The sequence below is a fragment of the Molothrus aeneus genome, chromosome 1 (assembly GCF_037042795.1).
Source record: "Molothrus aeneus isolate 106 chromosome 1, BPBGC_Maene_1.0, whole genome shotgun sequence".
Classification (NCBI taxonomy): Eukaryota; Metazoa; Chordata; class Aves; order Passeriformes; family Icteridae; genus Molothrus; species Molothrus aeneus.
Genome location: NC_089646.1, coordinates 130,163,850 through 130,186,069, shown reverse-complemented (window position 1 = coordinate 130,186,069; position 22,220 = coordinate 130,163,850). Strand labels below are relative to the sequence as shown.

The window sequence follows — 22,220 nt, the reverse complement described above, 5'->3', positions numbered from 1 at the left end:
TACTGCCAAAATTATAGGAAAGGTTACATGTTTCTGTTTATTTGTAACATCTCTTGCAGAAGACACTGTAAAAATGTGAAGGCTGGTTTCACTTAAAAATCAGTTTTTCAAGACAGCATATTTAAAAATTCCCACTGTGTCCTAAATGTATGACAGCAGCCTTCTACACTTCTACTAGTTAAGATATGCTGTTTTGTAATTTTCCTTACCTGTGAGTTTCCAGTGCCCATATTGAGAAGCTCATATACTTTTTAAACACAATTGTAATTTTTTAAAATAAACCATCTAGACAGTGTTGTTGATATTTTGAGTGAAGAGAAGCATTCACACAAGCTCCAAAATGAAAGTAAAACTCCTGTTCTCCATCTAGTTAAGCGTGGATTTAAAGCACTGACTTAATTAAACATTTTTGATTTATTAATCAAAATGTATGAAATCAATTAAAACCTAACTTCAGGGATTTTTTAAAAGCTTAGTGGTGGAAAAGGTTAAAAAAGATTTGAAAATAAATGTGCTTACATAATACAGTGAATCTTTGAATATATATTAAGCATAGTTAATAAAATACAGATTTTCTAGAATTCAGAAATATTAGTTAGCCTTTCTTAGATCCACACGAGTGGGAAGATAACCATTTGTAAATCTCAACACCATGTAAGAATGTATATTTCAGCTTAAAGGCAAATGAGGTTATTATACTAGGTGTTTCAGTTTTTTTGTGTGCATCATATTTAGCACTTCTGAATCTTCATAAACACTTACCTTGATAGCTGACTGCAATTGTATGTTCCAAATTCACAAACATAATGGTATTGAGAAGAATAGCTTCTATGTCATCTAAATGATTATTTTGTAAAAATAGTAAATGTTAAATAACCATCTCCCTGTTCACTGCTGGTATCAATGAACTGCACATACTTGGCTTTGTTTGCAGTTTTGTGCATTAATTTCTGATGTGAAAAACATCAGAAATTTTTCTGCTGGCTGTGTTGGAGGTCCACAGCATTGTTTGCAAAGAAAAAAAGCAATTTTTATAATAAACTAGTTTGGTAATCTGGATATCTCTTAGGATACCTTTTAGGATATTCTGAACGTTGTCTTTCATTGATTTTTTAAAAAATGATATTTCATGAAATTTATACTGTACTGTGCCATGAAGATTGAAACATCACCTTTAACTTAATTCTTTGATTTTTTTTCTCTTTGTGTAGACTGTAAAGACATCTTTATTATTTGTCTGCTGGTGATCATGGTGACATTCATTATAATATTGAGAAAATTCAATAATTCAGAATTTTTATTACATTTACCTGGAAACCTTAATGAATTGAAACATTATTTCAATTTATAAAAATACTTTAAAATACTCCAAAAAGCCCTCAGTCATAAAGGCAGGATGACCAACTGCCTCTTCCAGTATTACTTGTGTTGGTGCTTTGTGTTGGTTCCTTGCTTTTCTAACATTTTTAACATTAATTGCTTAATGTCTGTAAAAGAGCTGTGGTGAGCTTTCCTCTGCCCAACTAAGATTCTTTTTTAATCTGTATCTGCAGCATTCATAGTCAGCATCACCTCCGTCTCTAGTCTGAATTACTGTACATTTCTGGTAACATAAATACTACTTTTGGAAATCACTAAATAATTAGAGAATATCTGATATAAATTCTTCATTGTAGTCAGTAAATATGATGGTGTTCTAGAAGGGGATTGAATTGATACCAGTAAAGGCATGATTTTGTATTTAATGTAGGTATGACTGAATGTGGGATTAATAAATAATTGTCTATTTTTAGATTTTGTTTATTTACCAGAAGATTGTGCAAAGCAAAGCTATTTATTCTGATGAGTTTACTAGCAACCCAGATGAGTGCTGGAGAATTAACAGAAAAATCTCTGAATGAGGAATCCAGATTGTGCTCTGTGCACTGAATATGCTCGTGGGTAAATTCAATTTACAGAATTCAGAGAATTTTACAATATGGAATAACAGGGCATTTTTTTCTTGGTATTTATGGTCTGTGGGCATTTTTCAGTTAATAGTGCCCTGTATATCTTGAAAAGAAACTCCAATATGTCATGTGGTTACCTTGAAATCTTCTTTTTGGAATCTCTTGGAACTGCAACACATTCCCAAGACTTTCTGAAGATGGCTTCCCTGTTGTAGGTGTGCATAGAATTATTTACACATTTGAGATGTTATTTCTTGCCTTTTTGTGTCTTGGTGCAACCATTTCAGTGTATGTGGAGATGCTCATCTATCTTCTCTCCTTTCTTATATATGGGTCTCATAAGTTGATTAAAGCTTTTTTGATTTTACATGGCAGGTGTAAGTCGATCAAAGTGGTGCTGTAAATCTCAAATTATCTTGAATGGACTTGTGGCATTTCATTCAAATTTGGAATTAAGTTAATATGATATTAATAACTCTACTCCAAAATGTAAATGGACTTATTTATGTAAACTGAGTACATATTTGATTAAATAGCTTTTTGATGTGTGTCTACTGTAATTCACAAATACTTCTGAAAGCATTGCCTACACAGATAGTAACTGCAAAAAGGACCAGGATTGGCCGTCCTTTAGAAAATTTATGTTCAAAGTACCTAAAACCTGTATATCTTTCTCACCAAGTAAGCAAGCACCACGAATTTCATCTTTTTCAAGGTTGTTATTTTAAAGAAGTCATTTGCTTTCAACTTGACCTCTGTGTATGAAGTTTCTGTTGAAGTGCATGTATTAAAAAAAGGAAAATAAAAAAGGTAGTGGCTGAACTGCCTGTGTAACTTTACCTGCTTTGCAGTGTCATGACTTCAGCAGTATAACACAGAGGCTATTTTTATTCAGGCTTATTGTTTGGCAGTTATATGCTATTTATTTCAGCCTAGAAGCACTGTTCTAGAGCATGAAGTCTCAAGCAATAGAAAGGAATACATGAATTATTTAGGACCTCCTATTTAGAAAATATATATATAGTTTTTTGTTCTTCCTTTACTGACATTGCTGCTACAGAAAAGCATAACCTTATGTGAAATTTCTACTGTAAATCTTGCATGCCTTTCTAAGTTACTTTCATTTTCCTTTGCCTCTCTGACTGTGGGTGCATTGTTTTAATTGAGCACCTCAGAAATTATGTGAAATCATCTATGTGTTTTCTGTTGCCTCTGAGAAACTCTAATGTTTAAGTAAAAAGAAAGCAGAGACCACAGCTGTATATTATTCAAAATTTTAAAAGGAGGTACATGAGGCATCTACTGCTGAAAAGATTTCAGCTTTATAACTTAAAGTGCAAGACCAGTGGTATCCATAGCCACAACACTACAAATGTTCATCTGCTAAAGAAGGAATGAAAATAGCTCCCTTGGTGCCCTGCTGCCATAGGGGAAGAATCCTGTTGCAATTCCCAAAAGCTTACTGCAGTAAGAAATTGCAAAATATAGTTTTGGCAGATGATAGTGAGGTGTTTATAAATGCAGAAGCTGAACTGTATTGAGAAACTTCTTGGCAGTTTTCAGAGAATTTGCTAGTTTTATTTTAAAATCCATATTTCAAAAAACATATAACTGAATGTTCTATTTAATATCACTTAGAAGAAATATATTGAGTTATTTCTCATTTTAACTAGATCATTAGCTCCCAATCCTCTTAAAATGTTGTGTCACAGTTAAAGAAAAGGTGTGGTAACACTCTACCAATCCAGTCATAGAGAGAGGGAGGATGCAATTCTGTTACCAGTGTGGTAGCATATTAACTGCCTAGAGGTCATTGAAATAATAATTTGTAAATTTAGTAAGCTTTGCTCTGCTGTTTTCCATAGTAGAAAGCTTGAGAGAGATTGTTAGGCATTCTCACAGCTTAGTTAGGAGTAATGCATTTGGATCATGACTGATACTATTCTCTGCATTAATAGAGGTGATGGTTTGTGGTCCTCTCTTCCCTGCTGGCTCATGGGTGATGTCAAGTATTTCAGCAAATATCTATTTCCCAAGATTTCAGAGCCTTGGAGCAAACCTCAGCTATTTTATGCCTATTATAACTTATACAGATCTATAGTCTAAATATAGAAGGGTTCTGTATGACTAATTCTTTCAAACCCATCCTATTTAAGATAGCTTTGAGACTTCTCTGTCACAGTATTATTCCCCCTTACAGACTTGCAAAAGGTTTTTTTCCACTGACACGTGTTTTCTCAGTGGCTTGCCTGTCCATGGTCTTTTGGCCTTCACAGTAACTGTGAAGCTCTCTCTACAGAAGTTTGTGTGGACTTTGGAGGGTTTTTTAATCAACTGCAGAATTGCCTACAGTGATTAGAACTTGTTTGTTGCATATGTGGAGACTCTGGTATCTTCATCAGTAACGTCTGTGTAACGTGCCTGTAAAGGGCAGCTTCTGGAAAACATACAGAATTACATTCACACTTACCTAGAACCACTGCAGTGATAAAAACCTACAAATAACATTGCCTTTAGAAGAGGTTCTGACGTTGCAGCTTGTCTCTGAGGTCCCCATCCAGGTGGTTTGGACCTGGAGGTTTTCAAAACCCATTTGCTTTGGAGTTGACTATAGCAAATAGGCAATCCTTTAGCAATGATGAAAAGGAAATTGTTTAACCAGTATGTGTGAATACTTTTTTTATTTCTGTACTTTCTGCTCTGGGATTTGGAGAATGTATAATGCATTTGGCATGGAGCATACAGTGAATCAGGGAGGATAAACAATGAATAAATGGTATTGTGAAACAGAAGTTTTCAGGTTTGTATGCTTAAAACTGACCCTTTTGGTTAAAGGCAGCTGGATGCAGTGTTCTGAGTATCTGTCTACACAATGCATTTATGCAGTGGCATAGTTGATATTTTCTGTTTTATTGCTTGTTCCTTCCTTCCTACTGAACCTTGATCTAACGCTTTTCTAGAATAAACAGAAATGTTGTTTTCTTAGGCAAAGCAGTCAGCTCAGTTATCATTTACATGTGAAGTTAAAATAGAGGCAACAACACCAGCAGGAGAAGTGTGTTTATCTGTATTGAATCAGGTGGGATATTTGGGAGTTCCTGGGTAAGCACTGTTCATGATTACTCTGGATAACTCAGCAGAGCTGGTCACCACATTGATGTCCTGTAGTGGCTTGGGCAGCTCAGGTCCCTGCAGGGCTCTGCTTTCTTCCATAGTGAAAATGACCATGTTTGCCTAGGACTGTTGCTTTTCTCCTAAATAATTTACCCTTTCTCAGACCAGTGACAGGACTTGAGGAATCAGCATGAAGCTGAGGCAGGGGAGGTTTAGGTTGGATTTCAGGGAAGTGTGGCCATGGAACAGGGAGGGAACAGACTAGGGAAATGGTCTGAGCACCAAGCCTGACAGAGTGACACTTGAAGAAGTGACACTTCAAGAAGTGTCTGGACATCGTTCTCACGCACATGATGCTATTCTTGAGTTGTCCTGTGCCAAGTCAGAAGTTGGATTTGAGGATCATTGTGGGTCCCTTCCAGCTCAGCATATTCTGTGATTTATCTAGTTAATTTTCTCTCTTATCCCTTCTAGTTTCTTTAAAAAACCTGTGATTAAACAACTTGTGGAATTTGTATAGAGAATTCCAGTAGACTACATAATTAAATCTGCTTTGAACTTGTTCTTCTAGGAGAACACCAGATTTTGAGCCAGAGTATTTCTTATTTTAACACTAAATCTTTCACCATTTTTTTTGAGAACAGACTATCATCTGAAAGTAATACTAGAGATTAAATGGAAGATAGGATTTGTTGCCCGACTCCTCTGATTTCTAGTTTCAGTCTATTAAATAAAGTAATTATTTATATATATAGTATATATTTATATATATATTTATATATATTATTTATATATAAATAAAGTAATTTATATAAAAATAAAGTTATTATTATCTATTAAATAAAGTAATTATATAAATATTTATCAAAATTTTTGATAAAAAACATTTGAAGATTTTGTTCCTAATCTGCTTGAGAGTGTCTGTTTTCAGTAGTTCATCCAGTCATTGGAATTACTGTGTTTTACAAGTGAGACTAAAAAATCTCTGTAACATGAAAAAATAGCTACAACAGCCTTTCAAATGGGACTGAGGAGGTCTCAGGTAGAGCAAATAAAAAATTAGGAAATTGCCTCTGTTTCTTCAGAGCTCCAAACACTTCTTACTTTAATGGAATGTAGTCTCCTCTTGATCCATAGGAGTAACTGTAAGTGGTACTACTGGTTCCATACAGAAAATGGAAAGAAACAGCCTTGACATTGTAACATGTCTCTGAACTTATTTGTCACAGAGCTAAGCAAGCTAAAATTCTCAGGCCTTTGTTAGCATTTTAAAAACCTGGTCAGGAGGGGTCAAGTCTAATGACTGAGAATCAGACTGATGATCAGATTTATAATAGTGCCTGTTAGATAGTTTTCTAGTGGGACTTGAGGAGGAAGAGACAAAGGGACCAGATTTTGGTAGAGACCTTTGTAAACTACTGGTTTGTGTTACTGAGTTTCTGAATACCTGCTTTTCTAACAATGTGTCCATTAACAGCCTCTGCTTCCAGTCAGTTTGGGCCACCCTGCAGTCTTACTGGAGACACAGCTCTCTGGGAAACTCAACTGCTTTATTTCCCCGTATTTGTTTATGAATAAAACAAAATGTTCTAAACACTTCATGTTTTTGAAAGCATTCCAATTTTCTTTACTTGCTGGTTTTAATGTCCTTATAGTATGTCCTCCCTTTCTAGCTGTTTTGTCCTTTCTGTCAGTTGAATTTAGAGTTCCTCATTTTCCTTTTATTTACAGAATAGTAAGTATGATGGTTAAATATATAAACAACCTAAAAGTGAACAGGAGGAAATAATACTTGAGTGAGATATTCTTGCAATAAAAACACAGAATTAAGGAAGAGGTGCTGTGCAGCTCATCATAGGAATATTGCCATTACCTTTTCATAGGAATATTGCCATTACCTTTTCATAGAGATGATTCAGTAATCAAAATAAAGCTGATATTTCTGTACAGTACAGCTGCCTACACATTTTCTTTTTTGGTTGGTCTTTACTGCCTGTTAAACTGTTTCTCCAAACACACACACCATATTCTCTAAGGGAAATAAAAGTTTTGATCAAATTATTTTGGGAAAAAAGAAGCCTTTCAAGGTAATTTGTTTTTGTTTCAAAAACATGCAGCACACAAATTAAATATGAATATTCTAGCATTTTTGTGAAAACTTCTAACTCAGCATATCACAAAGTTTTTCCTCAGTAAGAAAAACAAAATGCTAATTGGACTATGTTCCATTCTTAATGTCAGAGGTGATGTGAAATAACTGAAGGTTGTTGTCCATATATTGATTTGATATGGCTTTCTGCAGATTGATTTGCAGAAATGTGATGTCTTGTATTTTGAAAAATGTATGCCTTATGTACACCACTTTGTGTTAAACAGTGTATCCAGCAGTTTTATTTTGCCTCATTATGTTACATCTTTGAGTATACTTCTGTGGCATAATTCTGTAATTCAGCATTTGTGAACATTTGGGTATGTATATTGATAAAGACAGGATACTTTTGTCTTTAAAAATATGATGATGGCTTCTGAGAACATTAAATTAAAATTAGACCTCCCTGATTTAGTTATGATTAACACAGGATGGACTCATACATTAAATTTTTTTCTATTAGCTACTATAGGCTAATATATAAATTTTTTTCTATTAGCTACTGTAGGCTAATATATATGCCACTTAGCAGCGGCCTATAACTTTAACATCTGAATTCTATCTGTGGGTCCTGCTGTGGGATTTAATAAATGCAGTTCTCTGCCTCACTTTCTTTATTTTTTAAATAAAAATAATTATGTTGACCCCCGTTTTTTAATGGTTTTCTGCTATAAACCTCAATAGGCATTAGAAGGTCATGATAGCTGTAGAAGTATGTTTGTAGTAAATGTTTCTGAATATCAAAAGCTTTTTTAATTAAAAAACAAAAGAATGGTGTTAAAATCTTGTGGGGTATGTATTCTTGGGTAAAGAATAACTTTTATGAGAGAGCTGTGCTTGATATTACAGACCAAAGTGCCTTAGTTAATGGGAAAGTCTTAATCCACTACTTCTGTTTTAGTGAAATATTCCAGTATTGGACTAAGCAAATAAAAGAATTGATTTCAGAGTTATTTTAAGCACTTGGTGAATGTAAAACTCTATGCAAGTACAGTAGACTTGGAGTTTTTTCTGAGATAAAATTATAATAATGTTTGCATCTGTAGGCATTGAAGTCAACCTTGGATAGAGAGACATGCAGACATATACTTCAGTAGTCTGACAAAATTTATTAACTTAATATAATGTAAAAATAATTTTACAGTCACATAAACTTTGATATGGGTTGAAGTATCTGTTCCCCTTGTGTGACTCAGCAGTGGAGGATGAAATGCAGGACAGTGTCTCTTAGATAAGCTGATTATTTTGCAAGACAGTCATATTGGCTTTGCCCTTGATATTCCAAAGTATACCAAAGTTGTATGATTAATTTTTGTGCAGTGTAACTGCAATTTCTAACTCTTCAGCTCTCATTCTTCATTTTGGGATGTTATTGAAAATGGCTGTGGTGCCACAGGATAACTAATTGGTAAAGCCTTTTTGGAATGTGGGTAAGCAGAGTAGTGAAGAGGAGTCTTTTTCTCTTAGTTGACTCCCAGGCTAAATTTAAACAGACTTAGATATTTCCACACTTAGGGATTTACAATGCATCTGCTTTGAGTCAGCAGAAAGAATTAGTTACTTACATACTTGTATAAAATAGAACTCTTCACTTGGGTGTAATATGCAAATGAAAATGCCCTTCAAAACAGTAAGAAAAAAAAAAGCAAAAATTTTATTTCTTCTCTCAGGTATCATTTAAAATAATTAGGTAGTAAATGAATGATGCTAATTCAACCGGTTAGCATCTAAATATCATTCATGTGTCCTGAGAAATCTAGGAGTCATGAGTGCTCAATGCTAAAGTAATTCATGGTGCAGTTTATATAGCAAGATGGTGTAGTATTTTTTAAGTTAGCTACTAAAAATATACATATCTTGTCAGAATTAGGTTTTATTGTAGGTCACTCCATTTGTTCATATTTGTAATCCCTCCCTTACAGAAAATGTACATCAACTCAAACTTCAGTTTCCCATAGCAGTTTTTCAGTTTATTTTATAGGAGGATTTCTGAAATGTGTTACCGGAAGTTTTTACTGGAAACAACATTAAAATGTGTTTGGATACTGCAGAATTTGGAAAAGAGAGCAGAATTTGGAAAAAATTCTCCCAGGGCGGTAGTGGTTATGGCAAAAAATCATTTTCAGGTGCATAAATGGCAAGATTCTTGTCTGCTCTTCCTGGTATTTTTTTTCTCCAGATTGTTTGGAATGACTCAGTAATGCAGTTTACTCATTCACAAGATTTGTGCAGCTCCAAAAAGTGTTTTTTGCCAAGGGTTGCCACCTCCCTTCTCCTTCCCAAAGTGCTCATTCACCTCCACATTATTTTTCCACTGTCCTGCCTCTTTCATTTTTTTCTTGTGTCTCTTTGGTATTTGAGGCCCTTTCCTGTTTTTTTGTAATGACTGAACGTTTTTCAGCTCCACAACTCTACTGCTGGACTCTGCCATATTTCACCCATCTTGCCTTTCCCTCTGGCCTCTGTTCTTTGCAGCTGTGTTCCCAGGGTGGGTGTCATCTCCCACCTCACCAGAAGTGTACCACATTACCAGTTTTCCCCACTTTTTTCCCCTGAGTTTCTATGGGGGAGCCCCAGGCTGATGACCCCTCTCGTCCCTGCTCCTCCAGCAGCCTGTGCTCAGCACTCCGAGTGGGAGGAGGTGGCAGTGGGGCCAGCCCAAGCAGGGGGCCCCAGTTATCTTCTGCAGGGCCCTCTCCCTTGGGAAGAAAAGTGCTGTTGTTGCAGCTGTCATCATCCAAGGAGACTTTGCAGGAAACTCATCCACAGGATGAGAGTGCCAAGCATCGCTGTGTTCTGCTGCCTTCCCTTTGTCGTCCTCCTCTGCCTGACTGCAGCCTCCCTGTCTTCTATTCCTTCAGGAGAGAGTGGGAATTTGTGAAGGGAGGAAATTGTTTGCCCAAGCTGAGCCTGGCAAATGACACCATGACTCAGGAAATTCTCAAACATTAAAGATTACACGGTGTTGGGTTCAATACTTATTTTTCAAATCTGTTACTAGATAGATGTAATAGATAACTCTGGCCAGAACTGAGATCTGGAAAGGAAACCCTAGTATGCTATGGGACTAGGGTCTGCTTTTTTTCTGAAATGTAAATTTAATTAAAAGGAAGAAAGGGGAGGGGAAGAAAAGAAAGTTCTCCACAATCTTAATGAAATCCAGGGAACTCGGGCATTGCATTTTGATGGAGACAGAATAGCAAATTTTTAATTTATTTTAGGCGTGTGAGAAGTCTGCCACCAGCTTCAAGCTTGATCCTCAAATTAGTAAGAACTTCCTTAAAAACTTGGGAGTATTCTTATTTCTTGACATGAAAACAGGAGGCAAATCTGAGAAACGTTTTTTAATTGGTATGGATTTTGAAGAAAGCTGTTACAAAGAAAACAAGTTTACATAGGAGGTTAAACTGCCCTTAAATATAGTGGCTGAGTAGCAAACACAGCAGTAAATTTCAGTAATTTAGTGTGACAGAGGTGGCTTAGTAGGAAGCTGAAGTTACCTGACAGTCAAACTGAAAGGCAAATAATGTAACTGCTTATCTGAGTGCTTCTGCTGGGTTTGTTTTGTTTGCTTGTTTTGTTTTATTTTCTTAATATCCTGGGCACAAGCTATCAAAAGATAACTGGAAGAATGTTTGCTACTTGTGCTGCCTTACTTTTGAATTTATGGGATTGTGCTAATGTTGACTTCATTGAAGGGAAAGGAGAACTTCAGTTCAAAGCTTGACTTATTTGTATTGAACTTCTTAATTGTAGCTCTTTTTTTCAGTACTCAAGAAATTCTGTTAAGTTACTAGAATGATGTGGACTAGAATTTGTGCAGTGTAACTGCAATTTCTAACTCTTCAGCTCTCATTCTTCATTTTGGGATGTTATTGAAAACATAACACTGTATTTTTCTTTTCAGGAGTCCGCTAGAAATGTGGGATTTTCTGTTGACTTTGCCTGTAGGCTGCCTTTGTGCTGCACTCATTGGGAGGTCTGTCTCCCACTTTCTGTATCACATGTGTATTAAACCTTTCATTAAGTACTGCTGACAACAGGCGCTGTCTCTTAAAGATGCAGGAGTCTTTTACATTGGCATATAAATATCTTATAAAAGATAATGATTGTAACATATATTTTATCAATCCTCTGTTACCTTTTGCTTCCTTTTTCTAGTTTCCTGCACATCCTGCCACAAGGCATATTCACTGCTCTTGCTTGCATGTTACCCATTTATACTTGACATTAGCTTTTCCTTTAACTGCAGATTTATTTCTAAGGTTTATTACTGACATTTAAAACCTTCAGCTCACATGGACTAGTCTGTATATAGGAGTTCCTCACAGTGTGTGTTCCAACTCCAAGCCTGGGCTAGGCAGATGATTTATTTTTGTGTGTTTCCTGACTGCCATTTTCCTATTGTGCTCATCAGGCTTTGCTTGTGTCACCCCAGGTTGGTGGGTCTTCTGCCATTTGGAATTCAGCTGGCTTTAAAATTTTGTTATATACAATAAACTCATAACTTATATTTTTTTCATTAATTTCCCATTTACAATTTTGCTGATGTGTCTTTTGAGGCACATGTTTTTACTGTTTTTTGGAAAGTACATTGAATTGTGTGTCAAGCTTTCTGAATGTATTTGAATTTATTATTAAATTCAGATTGCTGCATAATTACATTGTATACCACAGAGTAAATGTAGTGTATATTGCTTTAGGAACTATGATTCTTGGTATTATAGAACTACTGTAATTCTGTAGAATTTGGTGATGGGATCTTCCAGTAACCAGGATTTCTGTTTTAAATTTATTTTGCTACTTTTTTCATTATTTCATATATTAATTTGTAGTAAAATTGCCGAGCTTACATGAAAAGATAATTGCCTACTACTAGTTGCTACACTTTTTCAGTATAGTTGCTACCTTTGTATTCCATTAACCCATTTGCTTCTGATTTGTACAGCTCTGTAATTATGTTCTGCTGCAATAGATACATTCTCTGTACTGTTAGGAAAAAAGCCTCACCAGTGTATAATCAGATTTTTAATGCAGGTTTAATGGAGATAGTGCTTCATAATTAGGGTTTTAGTGTGCATGGTTTGATGTATATGCTAATATTCCTGGGTACTGACATAGTTTTTCTCCTGTTTTGAGCCTTAACATTTTCCATGTGAGCTTTTCTTCACAAAAGAAAACTAGAAGTTTACTTTTAAGAAATAAAGTAGCCCTGTCTTGTAATCCTCGGTCCTAGAAAGTGACATTTAAAGAAAATAAGGTATATTGTAAAGCTTAGGAAAATCCTAAGAGCTCACAGTATGGAGGCTGCCACTGTTGTCAGTTAAAATATTTGCCTTATTTTGCCTAACTCATCCTCTAAAGAATATTCATGACCATGTTTACATGAAAAATGTTTGTCCTGAGCTTTGGGCAGAGCTAGTGTGAAGTAGGCATGTCTTTATTAAAAGAACTCACTGTCCTAGACCGTGGGGGTTTTTTGATTGAGGTTGTGGGGAGTCATGCATTATATTCTTCCCTTTCTGTCAGGGGTGTTTATTGACTCATTTTTTGCAGAGTGGTAATGTTGGCTGAGAATTTGAGGGAAGGTGTCATGTGTTGTGTGAGGGAAGGTGTTGCTTATTCAGTTGCATAAGCAATTTTGTGAAAACAACCATTTTTCTTGACAAAAAGTTGTAATAAACAAATCAATATGCAAGTTGCTGCATTTTTTATGTGTGCAAATAGTGCTGATAAGTTTCTCACTTTGAATATGTTATTGAAGTTATTCTTTTAGTATTATTATTTATTATATATGTAGTCCAAGCCAAATAAAAGTCTGCATTAAAGACGATTTGTTTGCAAGAAAACTGAAAGCATACAAGGAGATTCTTGAGCAGGTAGTTTAATTTTTTTCTTTTTTCTATGGTGTGCAGGTGCTGTTCTCTTGTCCAGTGTACAAGGATTAGCAATTAATGTTGATCCAGTCCTGTATACATGGCTTATCTACCAACCTCAGAAACGAGTCAGCAGGCACATTCAGCAGGTATGTATTTTAGGAGGAAAAGGGATGGGGAGAGGGGAAGCTTTCACTTCTATATATGACAAGTAGTGCATTTTTCCAAGTATTTGTAGTTTGTGACTGCTTTCTTGTGATTTGTTGCATGTACTCTGGATCTTATTTTGAATTATTTATAATGTTAAGTTGGCATATTAAAATTTTAATTTCACAACTTTTTCATTTTTAATTAAAAGAACAAAGAAGATGTGTTTGTGATCACCTTCTAGGAATATTATTTTGCAACTGTTCTTAACTACTGAGACCTCATAAGCCTTGAGTCTGAATGGTGCATCATATTTTAAAATTTGTCATGATTTATCAAATAACTGTATAACTGGTTATAAAGTCAGCACTCTTAATAAACCCCATTTTAATAGGAGATGAGCCATTCAGTTCATAATTTGACAGAAGTGAGTAGAAGATTCTGTATATGATGTCAAAATCCATATTTGCATATGATGCGCTTGACAAAGATAGAAGCAGCTGAGGCTGGGGGTCTGTGTGGGGCAGTGCTTCCCTTGACATGTTCTTAACCCTGATTTTCATGCCACATATTCCTGACCTCAAAAGAGCACTGGTTTTCCCTTAAACTAAACTTACTTATTACGGTTGTTTGGCAGAATTCCCTAGAACTTAAATGTGCTGTAGCTGATCAAACTGGTGGTTGATGTCACCAGTGATGTTCTGTCTCACTTCGCAGTGGTCAGTTATAAAGTGACAAATGTAAAAATCTCAATATTTGTCTCATAACTATAGAACACTGTGAACAACAGAGGAGTTTCATTCTGGGCCCCTGAAGTGGGAGGATAAACATTACTTGTAAACATTTGTTTCTTATGTCTAAATTACCTCGTTAAGTAGTAATTGCCAAACATTAATTTGAGTCCCATTAAGCTCAGTCTGCACCAGCATCAGAAAAATTTCCTGCACCAGCATCAGAAAAACTTCATTGTGACAGTGAAGCTTTATTATTGTTTTAATAAATGTACTCTGATTTTAACTGTATTGAGTTATTCTTCTTTCCTGCATCACAACTGGAGCAGCACATTTCCTAGTGTATGTCCCTTGCAAAACAAACCATTTATCTACATTTTATTGTTATGTAGCCTTCCAAAATGTAATCAATCCTGCTTATCCTGCTTATTTTAAGTGTTTTTATTAAAGTCTGTCTTTAACATCCATGCATTTAATCACCTGTTAGTCAGTGCTTTCTTTCTCTTTTGATACTGGGTGACTAGATGGGTTAAGTGACTACTTTAGGAAACTTGTTTTTCCCTGGTTTTGATTATCAGTGGTAAAATTTTTAGCCAAATTTTGTTAAAGTATTTATTGTGTAACTTATGTCATTACCTCATACAGCCCTCTAAATTTTTTCATCATCTATTTCAGATTACAATTACTGTATCACAATCCTAATGTTATTTGTATTTAAAATGTCTTAGCAATTTGAAATTATTTTAAATATGAGTTTATAAACTCAACTGTCAATGTCATACCATTTGCATCATTAACATGACTGTGGTAATGAACTGCATGTAATAGTACAAATTAAATTGTCTGTAGCAGTCATGAAGAGACTTTATGTGAAAAGAAAACTATATCTGTGATAAATTATACTTAACCAGTGACTTTTTTTCTTTATATAATGCTGTAATTATCCTAGAATAAGAATTCTAGTCAAAGTTAGGCATTGTGCCTTATTTTTTGGAAAAATTCAGTTTGTTACCATAATCTAACTAGTATAACCAAACAAAAATGCTCTATAAAACCTTCCTAATTTTTGAACACTTAAGAGCCATGAGATACAATGCTTTCAAGCAAGAGTTATGGTCAAAATGTTTTTGATTGGTAAAGCTCTTATCTTCCTCTGTTCTAACTGTCAGTCTTACACAGTTGCAATGGAAAAAAAAAGAAAATACTTTCTTTAGAAGTTCTTTGTACGATTCAGAGATCTTAAATATTAAGACATTTTAAATTTTAAAACAATGCTTTATCTCTATCATTTTGAGTAAGTCAAAGTTTGAGTTCTGTCTGAAAACACAGAGTTAGAAAACCTTTCAGTACCTTTGGCCCTGTGTACACATTAAACTCATAATGTTAGTACTTGATAAAATAAGTTAAATGAAAGTATTTATTTATTTATCCATTGGTACAGCTATAGTCATGTAAACTTCTGCTTTCATACAGGATGTGGCTGAGATTACCAGGTTCCCCACAGGGATGGGACACCTTTACTATGAACTTCTTCATTTTTGTTTGCCTTTTAACTATTTTTCTGGGATTTTGAGTTGAAGTTTATAGTGCCAATTTGGTAGTAATATATTTTATATCTGCTGAAATATTCACTGTGGCTGTTGCAAGTGGTTTTAACTGAAAGCATGACGAGTTAGAAATATGGAACATAATAAGCTGCATTTTTACAAAACTCTTAACATTTTAATGTCTTTTGGCCTCAGTGACATTTTATTCAGCTGGAACAGAACAGTGACTGACTGCAGTGCTGGGGTGTGGGGGGACATGCAGCCCCTCTTCATTTATTATTGTTGGGGTGAGGATCACCCCTCTTCATTTATTACTGTTGGACTACTGCTAGGCAAAGCTCTCTTTGCACCTTGCTGCCCAGCAGCTAAGAATTGTACAACTGGTGTGATAACCAAGGCCATGATGTTGGCATTCATTTTTAAGAGTGCTTTAGTCTGTATGGATTGTTTTTGTACAATGAGCTGTAAGTGTATCAACACTCAATGTGGGAGTAGTTTGTGCACCAATTGCTTATCTGCCTAAACCCCTAAACCTGTGTTTCTTTAGTCTAAATGCCCTGTTGAGAAGGTAAATTGTTTATAAATGCTTATGAAAGGGTAATTTGACCAGAATTTAGCAAAGATACCACTATGGTGTGATTTCTTGTACTCATGCTGTTTATAGCTTGTTAACAATGACTCCCAAATGAAAATCAAAACAAAGCCAAGTTTAGAGGCCTTGTTTTCAGCAATTTAATATTTTATTTTGACTTTTTTTGGAAGATTTTTTTCTGGTGAGTCTTATGGCAGCAAGGCCTTGTTTCTAGTAATTTTTAAGTATTCTTTAATGTTTTATTATGACTATTCTAAAGACTTTTCAGCTATGACTTGTTTTATTTAAACCAATGCCATTTTCTTATTTTTGCTCTCTTTTAAAAGCCCATACTTAGCTTTGCAAGATAAAAATTTGAAGAGTTTCTTTTCCTTAATAAGAAGCCTTATCTATACTTTGATATGGGACAGTTAGTATGCATGATACTTTTTGCAATAAATTTATAAATCAGTGGTCTGTCATCTTTCTCAAATGTACTTTAATGTAAAGCCTTTGGAACTTGTCAATACTTTTCTTACATTATTGATTTCTGTGAGCTAAAATGAGTAATTTTAGGGAAAGACTGAATTATCAAAAATATGTACTCATAAATGCCTAATATAGATCTGTATTGTTCATATTTCTGTCCATTTTTTTGGCTGCTCCATACATGTCCAGGTGTTACTACCTAATTGAAGGAGCATTTCAGTAACAGAGTAGATCTAAACCCAGGAGGTCAAGGTGAACATTCTTAGTCATATATCAAAACAACCAAGAGAAAGACATTGCACTTCTTCCAGATTCATCATGCTTTAAAACACTGGAATGTCATTTCAGAATCCAGATTTCTCCTTTTCTTGAACATCTGCTCCATGGAACACTGTGTATCCCAATTCAAACCCAAGAATTTTTTCTCAGCTGTGTAGGAGATGAAAAAAATCAGTCATTAACAATTCAATTTAATCAAGTGGTTTTTTTCTTCAACTCTGCTTTTTCTCTGCTCATTTTCTCTTTACCATTATCTTAGGAATTTTACTGTGTTATGAAATCCTTTCACTGCTTTATGGAAAGTTCATCATGAACTGAGAGTAATGCCAATCTTGATGTTGTACTTCAGGTGGTACTTTGTTCAGAAGTCTGCATCAGAGATCTCCCTAGAATTTTTGACTAAGATAAAATAATTTTATTGTTATGACTTGATCAGTAATCTCCTGTAGAACAAGTAGATCATTAAAATTGTTCTGTCTTAGAATGACTTTTGGAATATTGCACATCCTTGATGCTTTAATGGCCAGATGTGTGATAAGGAGCAGCAATGAATGAATGACAGAAGGTAAGAGTACCCAAATTTAGGATTATTCCATGTTGCAGCAAAGCTGGCTGTTGAGGGCAAAGCTGTGTTGCCTTGTTTACCTTGAAGAAATAGCTGGAAATGCTTTGATAAAACAAGCATGTTCCTATAGTAATATAATTCCCTTCTTGGTGTGCAGAGATTTCTCAAATTAAAACAGATTTTGATTTCTGATATTGCTTGCAGGAGAGAAGCAATGTGTTTATCCCTATCTGGATCTGTCACCTCTTACCCCATGAAGGCATTTAAGTTTCTGAAGGATACAGAAATGAAATTGCTTCTTGCCTAAGGAACTAAACCTATGTGGAACTCAAAGCTTGTAACTTCTGCTTTCAGAGGCCCCTTGAAACTGCCAATGGAATGCTTTCATTGATGAAAATGAGGGGTTTCTTGGCTGACATCAGTCCACCACATAAGTTTGGAAACATTACAGCTAATCAGTTATCAGTCTTTTATTTCAGCAGAACACTTTTCCAGTACCTGAAGTGCCAACCTGCAGCAATCATAGAATTTCATCTGAATTAGCAAGTCAACCTGCCAGGAAAGAAGGTGGTTTAGTGCACCCCAGGGGTGAAGCAGGTCTTCTTTATTTAGCAGTTAATTTTTATTAGTGCATTTTTATTCATTTATTTAATTTTAATTGGGAACTAGGTCTAATGCCTTGCTTTATTTGAATCCTCTGAAACAATTTAGGTGTACTAGTAATCTTAGAAATCAACACAATTAAATGTTACTCAGTAGTCAAACAGTGATTGCATTTTCATGTCATTAGAACTTGTTGCAAGGTAGGCAGGGTGGCTCCTTCTTGCTGTCACAGCTCATTCCGGTACAGTTTGGACAATCTTGTAAGCAAATGTTGTAAATATTCTTCTCTGAGCTAGATAGTGATTGCATGACAGTGATCTCAGATGTTCAATAAACATCATGTGTTGAACAGAGCTGCCATCCATCCCCACTCCAAAGACTTTGTTGATTTTTCTTCCTGCTTGCTAGCTGTGAGCTACTGCAGGTGTAACCATGGGTCTGTGTGCATGCAGCATCCACCACGTGGGAAAACTGGCTTCTATACCATCACAAGGACAGCCATTCATGTCTGGGCTCAAGCTTTTGAATTTGACAGTTCACAAGCCAGTGATAATGTTTAGGTTCCTATCTCGGAATATTCTTTTGCCTTTGGTTTGTTTTCAGGGAGGTGACTGTATAGGCATCCTTTAAATGAAAGTTATTAATCTGTTCAGATGTTCACATTTTCTGTAAAACTCATTTCTCATGCTCCCAGATCTGCCTACAGTCTCTTCAGCCTCACATTTGTGGGAAATTGTAATTCAGTAATGAAATATTTAATTACAAAAAAATCCCATGGAAAATGAAATATTAATTCACCTAAGGCAAATTAGTCCTCTTTATAGATTTTTTAGGTTTGGTTAGTTGACATGTCTCCACATAAATCAGGAAATACTTGGCCCGTTGTATTTTTGGCAAGCTGGTTTTTAGCTATTATTTTTCCGAGTCTTTCTCTGATTTTAGGTCTTTATCATTTCCAAAGTCATGTTGACCACATAGTTTGAAGTAAAAAAAAATGAAAAATTGGTATCTGTTGATCTATTTGCACGCTTAAATGGCATATATATGTGTGTGTTTTGTATACACATACTTAACATGGTATGTAATGTGTCAGATTATTTGTGCCATTAAATTTAGAAAAGGATTGCTTTTCTATAGTTTTTCAGCTACTGCTTAAAAACCTAATTACATTTGAAAAGTAGTAACCTTTCTTCTTTTGAAATACGTGAATTGTTATTATTTTAGTATTCTGTATATAATTGCCACAAAACATTTATTGATAAAACTGTCAGTATTCTAGAACAAAATCTGATTTTGACTTTTTGTCAACAAAGCAGTCTCATATAAAAGCTGCTGTAGTTCCAGAACTTTGTTACATGTTCTGTATCTTCTATAACATTACCAATTAGTAACCATAAAGCTCAATCCCAAGTAGGTGTATTTAAGCTTTACTACATCCTACTTTATAGCTGGCTTTTTGGATTCTTGTGATTAAATGCTTATGATAACTCTAGCCTGCAGTGCCTCCTTTCCCATCAGATTTGCCTTTTCTTACAGCTGTGGGGTTCTTGTCATCTGCTATTTCCCAAGCCACAATTTCCTCATCATTTTGTGGCTAAACCCCAAATCTTGATGATCCTTTTCCATCTAGTTCAATACTGATCTTTCATCTTCTGGATTCTTTTAACCAGAAATCTTATGCCAAAAACCTGACAAGATTGTACTGAGTGTCATCAGTGGAACATCAGGCTTGATTTCAGTGAGCAAAGATAAAACAGCTGTTTCATTGTCCAGATCAGCACTCAATATTTGGTCATAATTTTTTCCAGCTTTATCTGGCTGTGATAGCCTTGATGTTTTTCACTCTTTGACTAGTAGTGTAACTTATTATATTTTGCTGATCCATTTATTCAGTGGTTCAGAAATAGATACAGCTTCTTCAGGCAGTATTTCCATCCTATTGTCTTTTGTACTGTCCTGTATTGTCTGCATTCATTCTTCAGAAATTTTTGTTTCACTTTGGCAAGTCAATGTTCTTGCGGTGTTACATCCAGAATTGCCAAATCATGGCTCAACAGTTGCTGTCATGAGAAAGCTGCAGATGGCCATGCCTTATGAGAGTTGTATCAGATAAATTGCAAGATTTTGAGAATAAGTAATGTAAAATGTCTGATGAAAGTTTACAAAACTTCAGATCCTTTCTCTGTATGCAAGTGAGAAGTATTTCTGTGGTGTAAAGGTTGTATTTTCAAAGCTGATGGGGATTTTTGTTGTTGTTTTAACTAGAGGGTATGCCAAGGTGGCATGTTACTGTATTCCAGAAAAACTTTTTAGTGCTTTTGGAGGCAAAGCTAATGCCTGTACATTCAGGAGGAGGAGAGATGAGAGTTCTGTTTGTCATTGAAATTAGTATTTTTCTATTAACTTTGCATACCACTGTATATATAAATGGATTGTTTTCACTGGAGTAGGATTAAATAGTTGATTGTATTACTTTAATTTACTTTTATAGTGGAAAATTGTGAAGGCGTTTGGAAGCCATTCTCCTTCAATTAAATGATTTTTCTGTTTGTTTTGGGGTTTTGTATGTGTGCACATATTGCACACTGCTCGATTCAGTGATCTGTTTTCTATTGGAGAAAATTTACAAGCACATTGCCCGCCTCACACGAATTTGTTTCCCACAGAGATTCCTAATGCAATGTGTGAGGTTTCTCATTACACAGCTATATGGATTACATTTTCACTCCAATTTGAACAAAATTAAATTACACAAAAATTAAGATGCGTGTAATCCTAATGTCTGATCTTTAGAAAAGAACTTTGTCATCTTTAAATGATAACCGTCTGCAAAATCAGTGGTAGAAGTATTCTGCTTTTGTCAATTGGGATGCATCTGCAGTTTACATAGCAGCTGATGTTACAGCAAAATGTTAGTAAAATAAAATGCCAACTGTATAGCAACATTGAGGATCAAATTGTTTTTAATAAATAATTTTGTCTTTTCTTGCTAGCATGAATAAAAAAGTAACAACAAAGCCAATAGACTATTCATTTGTTCCAGAATCCATGTAGATTAATACACATCACTCTTGTCTAATCTTAAAATAAGGATGCAGTCCTTCAAACTTAGTTTCAATGCCTACAGTTTTGTAGTTTTATATTTGTCAGCAGTTTCACATTTTGAGCAGGTTCTTATTTATTGGTATGCTTGAAAGTCACAACAGTTCACAATCAGTAGCAGTTAAATCTTGTATTTAAAATGTTAGGAAGAAGCACAATAATGGAGAAATATAAATACATCCTATATTTTTGGAATTTAAAGAAGGTTAATAAGTGTCTTTGGGTCTTCATATCTGGATAAAAATTTTCAGTTTCCATTAAACATTTAGATAATTATTTTACTTTGGTCATCAGCCAGGTTTATTCCTATTGTTTTTGGTTGGCTAACAACAATGGAACTCTAAAGTTAATTTTATGTCCCTTTTTTGTTTTCATAGAGCTTTTCCTCAGACTAACAGGACTGAAATAAAGAATAAGTATAAATCTGAATCTAGCATTTCATTTCCATTTGTTTAAAAATATTTGTGCTCCAATCAGTGTTTCAAGTTGTCTTCTATACATTTCCAAATACTAGTTTAAAAAATGTTTCTCATGACAATGCCATAATTCTATGTTAATGTGTTTTGACTTTTAGTGGTTCACAAGATACTTCTTTTTCTAGCAGTCTGTAGGAGCTGTTCCACTTGGTGTGTCGGTAACTCGAAAGAAAGAGGATGAAGCATCGGTTGGAAGTGCACCTTTGGCAAGACAGCAGTCAAATCAAGCCTCTGAGTATGCCAGCAGTCCTGTCAAAACAAAAACAGTAACAGGTATATATATCATTATTGAAACTATCCATTTTGCATTTGCAACCTCCCTTGCTAATGTGCCACCACAACAGCCCAGCATCAGCTCTGCAAGTACTATGGAGCAACTTTTCAGCTTTAGAAAAATTAAAACTTCTAAAATTAAAAATAATCAAATGCATAGTTTTCAAATACATGTTTATTTTTATTCTCATTTTTGTTTAGTGCTGTCTTTGGGGCCCTGATACTCTAATGTAGCATATTTTGTAAAATGAGATAAAGGAGATCTGCTTTTAGTAGAATATCTGCTGTTACCTTGATATTTAGTCCATAATTTTGTCAGATTTCACACTGTGAATAATCTCTGATTTCA

At 34.9% G+C, this 22,220-nt stretch overlaps 1 protein-coding gene across 1 annotated transcript in view; it reads left to right on the top strand.

The window, feature by feature from the left end:
• Positions 1 to 22,220, top strand: part of VPS13B (vacuolar protein sorting 13 homolog B) — a 433,987-nt gene that overhangs the window by 182,049 nt on the left and 229,718 nt on the right. The window contains exons 20-21 of the mRNA XM_066565010.1: positions 13,128 to 13,237; positions 21,724 to 21,871. Of these exons, the coding sequence (XP_066421107.1) occupies positions 13,128 to 13,237; positions 21,724 to 21,871 (258 nt within the window). The remainder of the gene's footprint in view (positions 1 to 13,127; positions 13,238 to 21,723; positions 21,872 to 22,220) is intronic.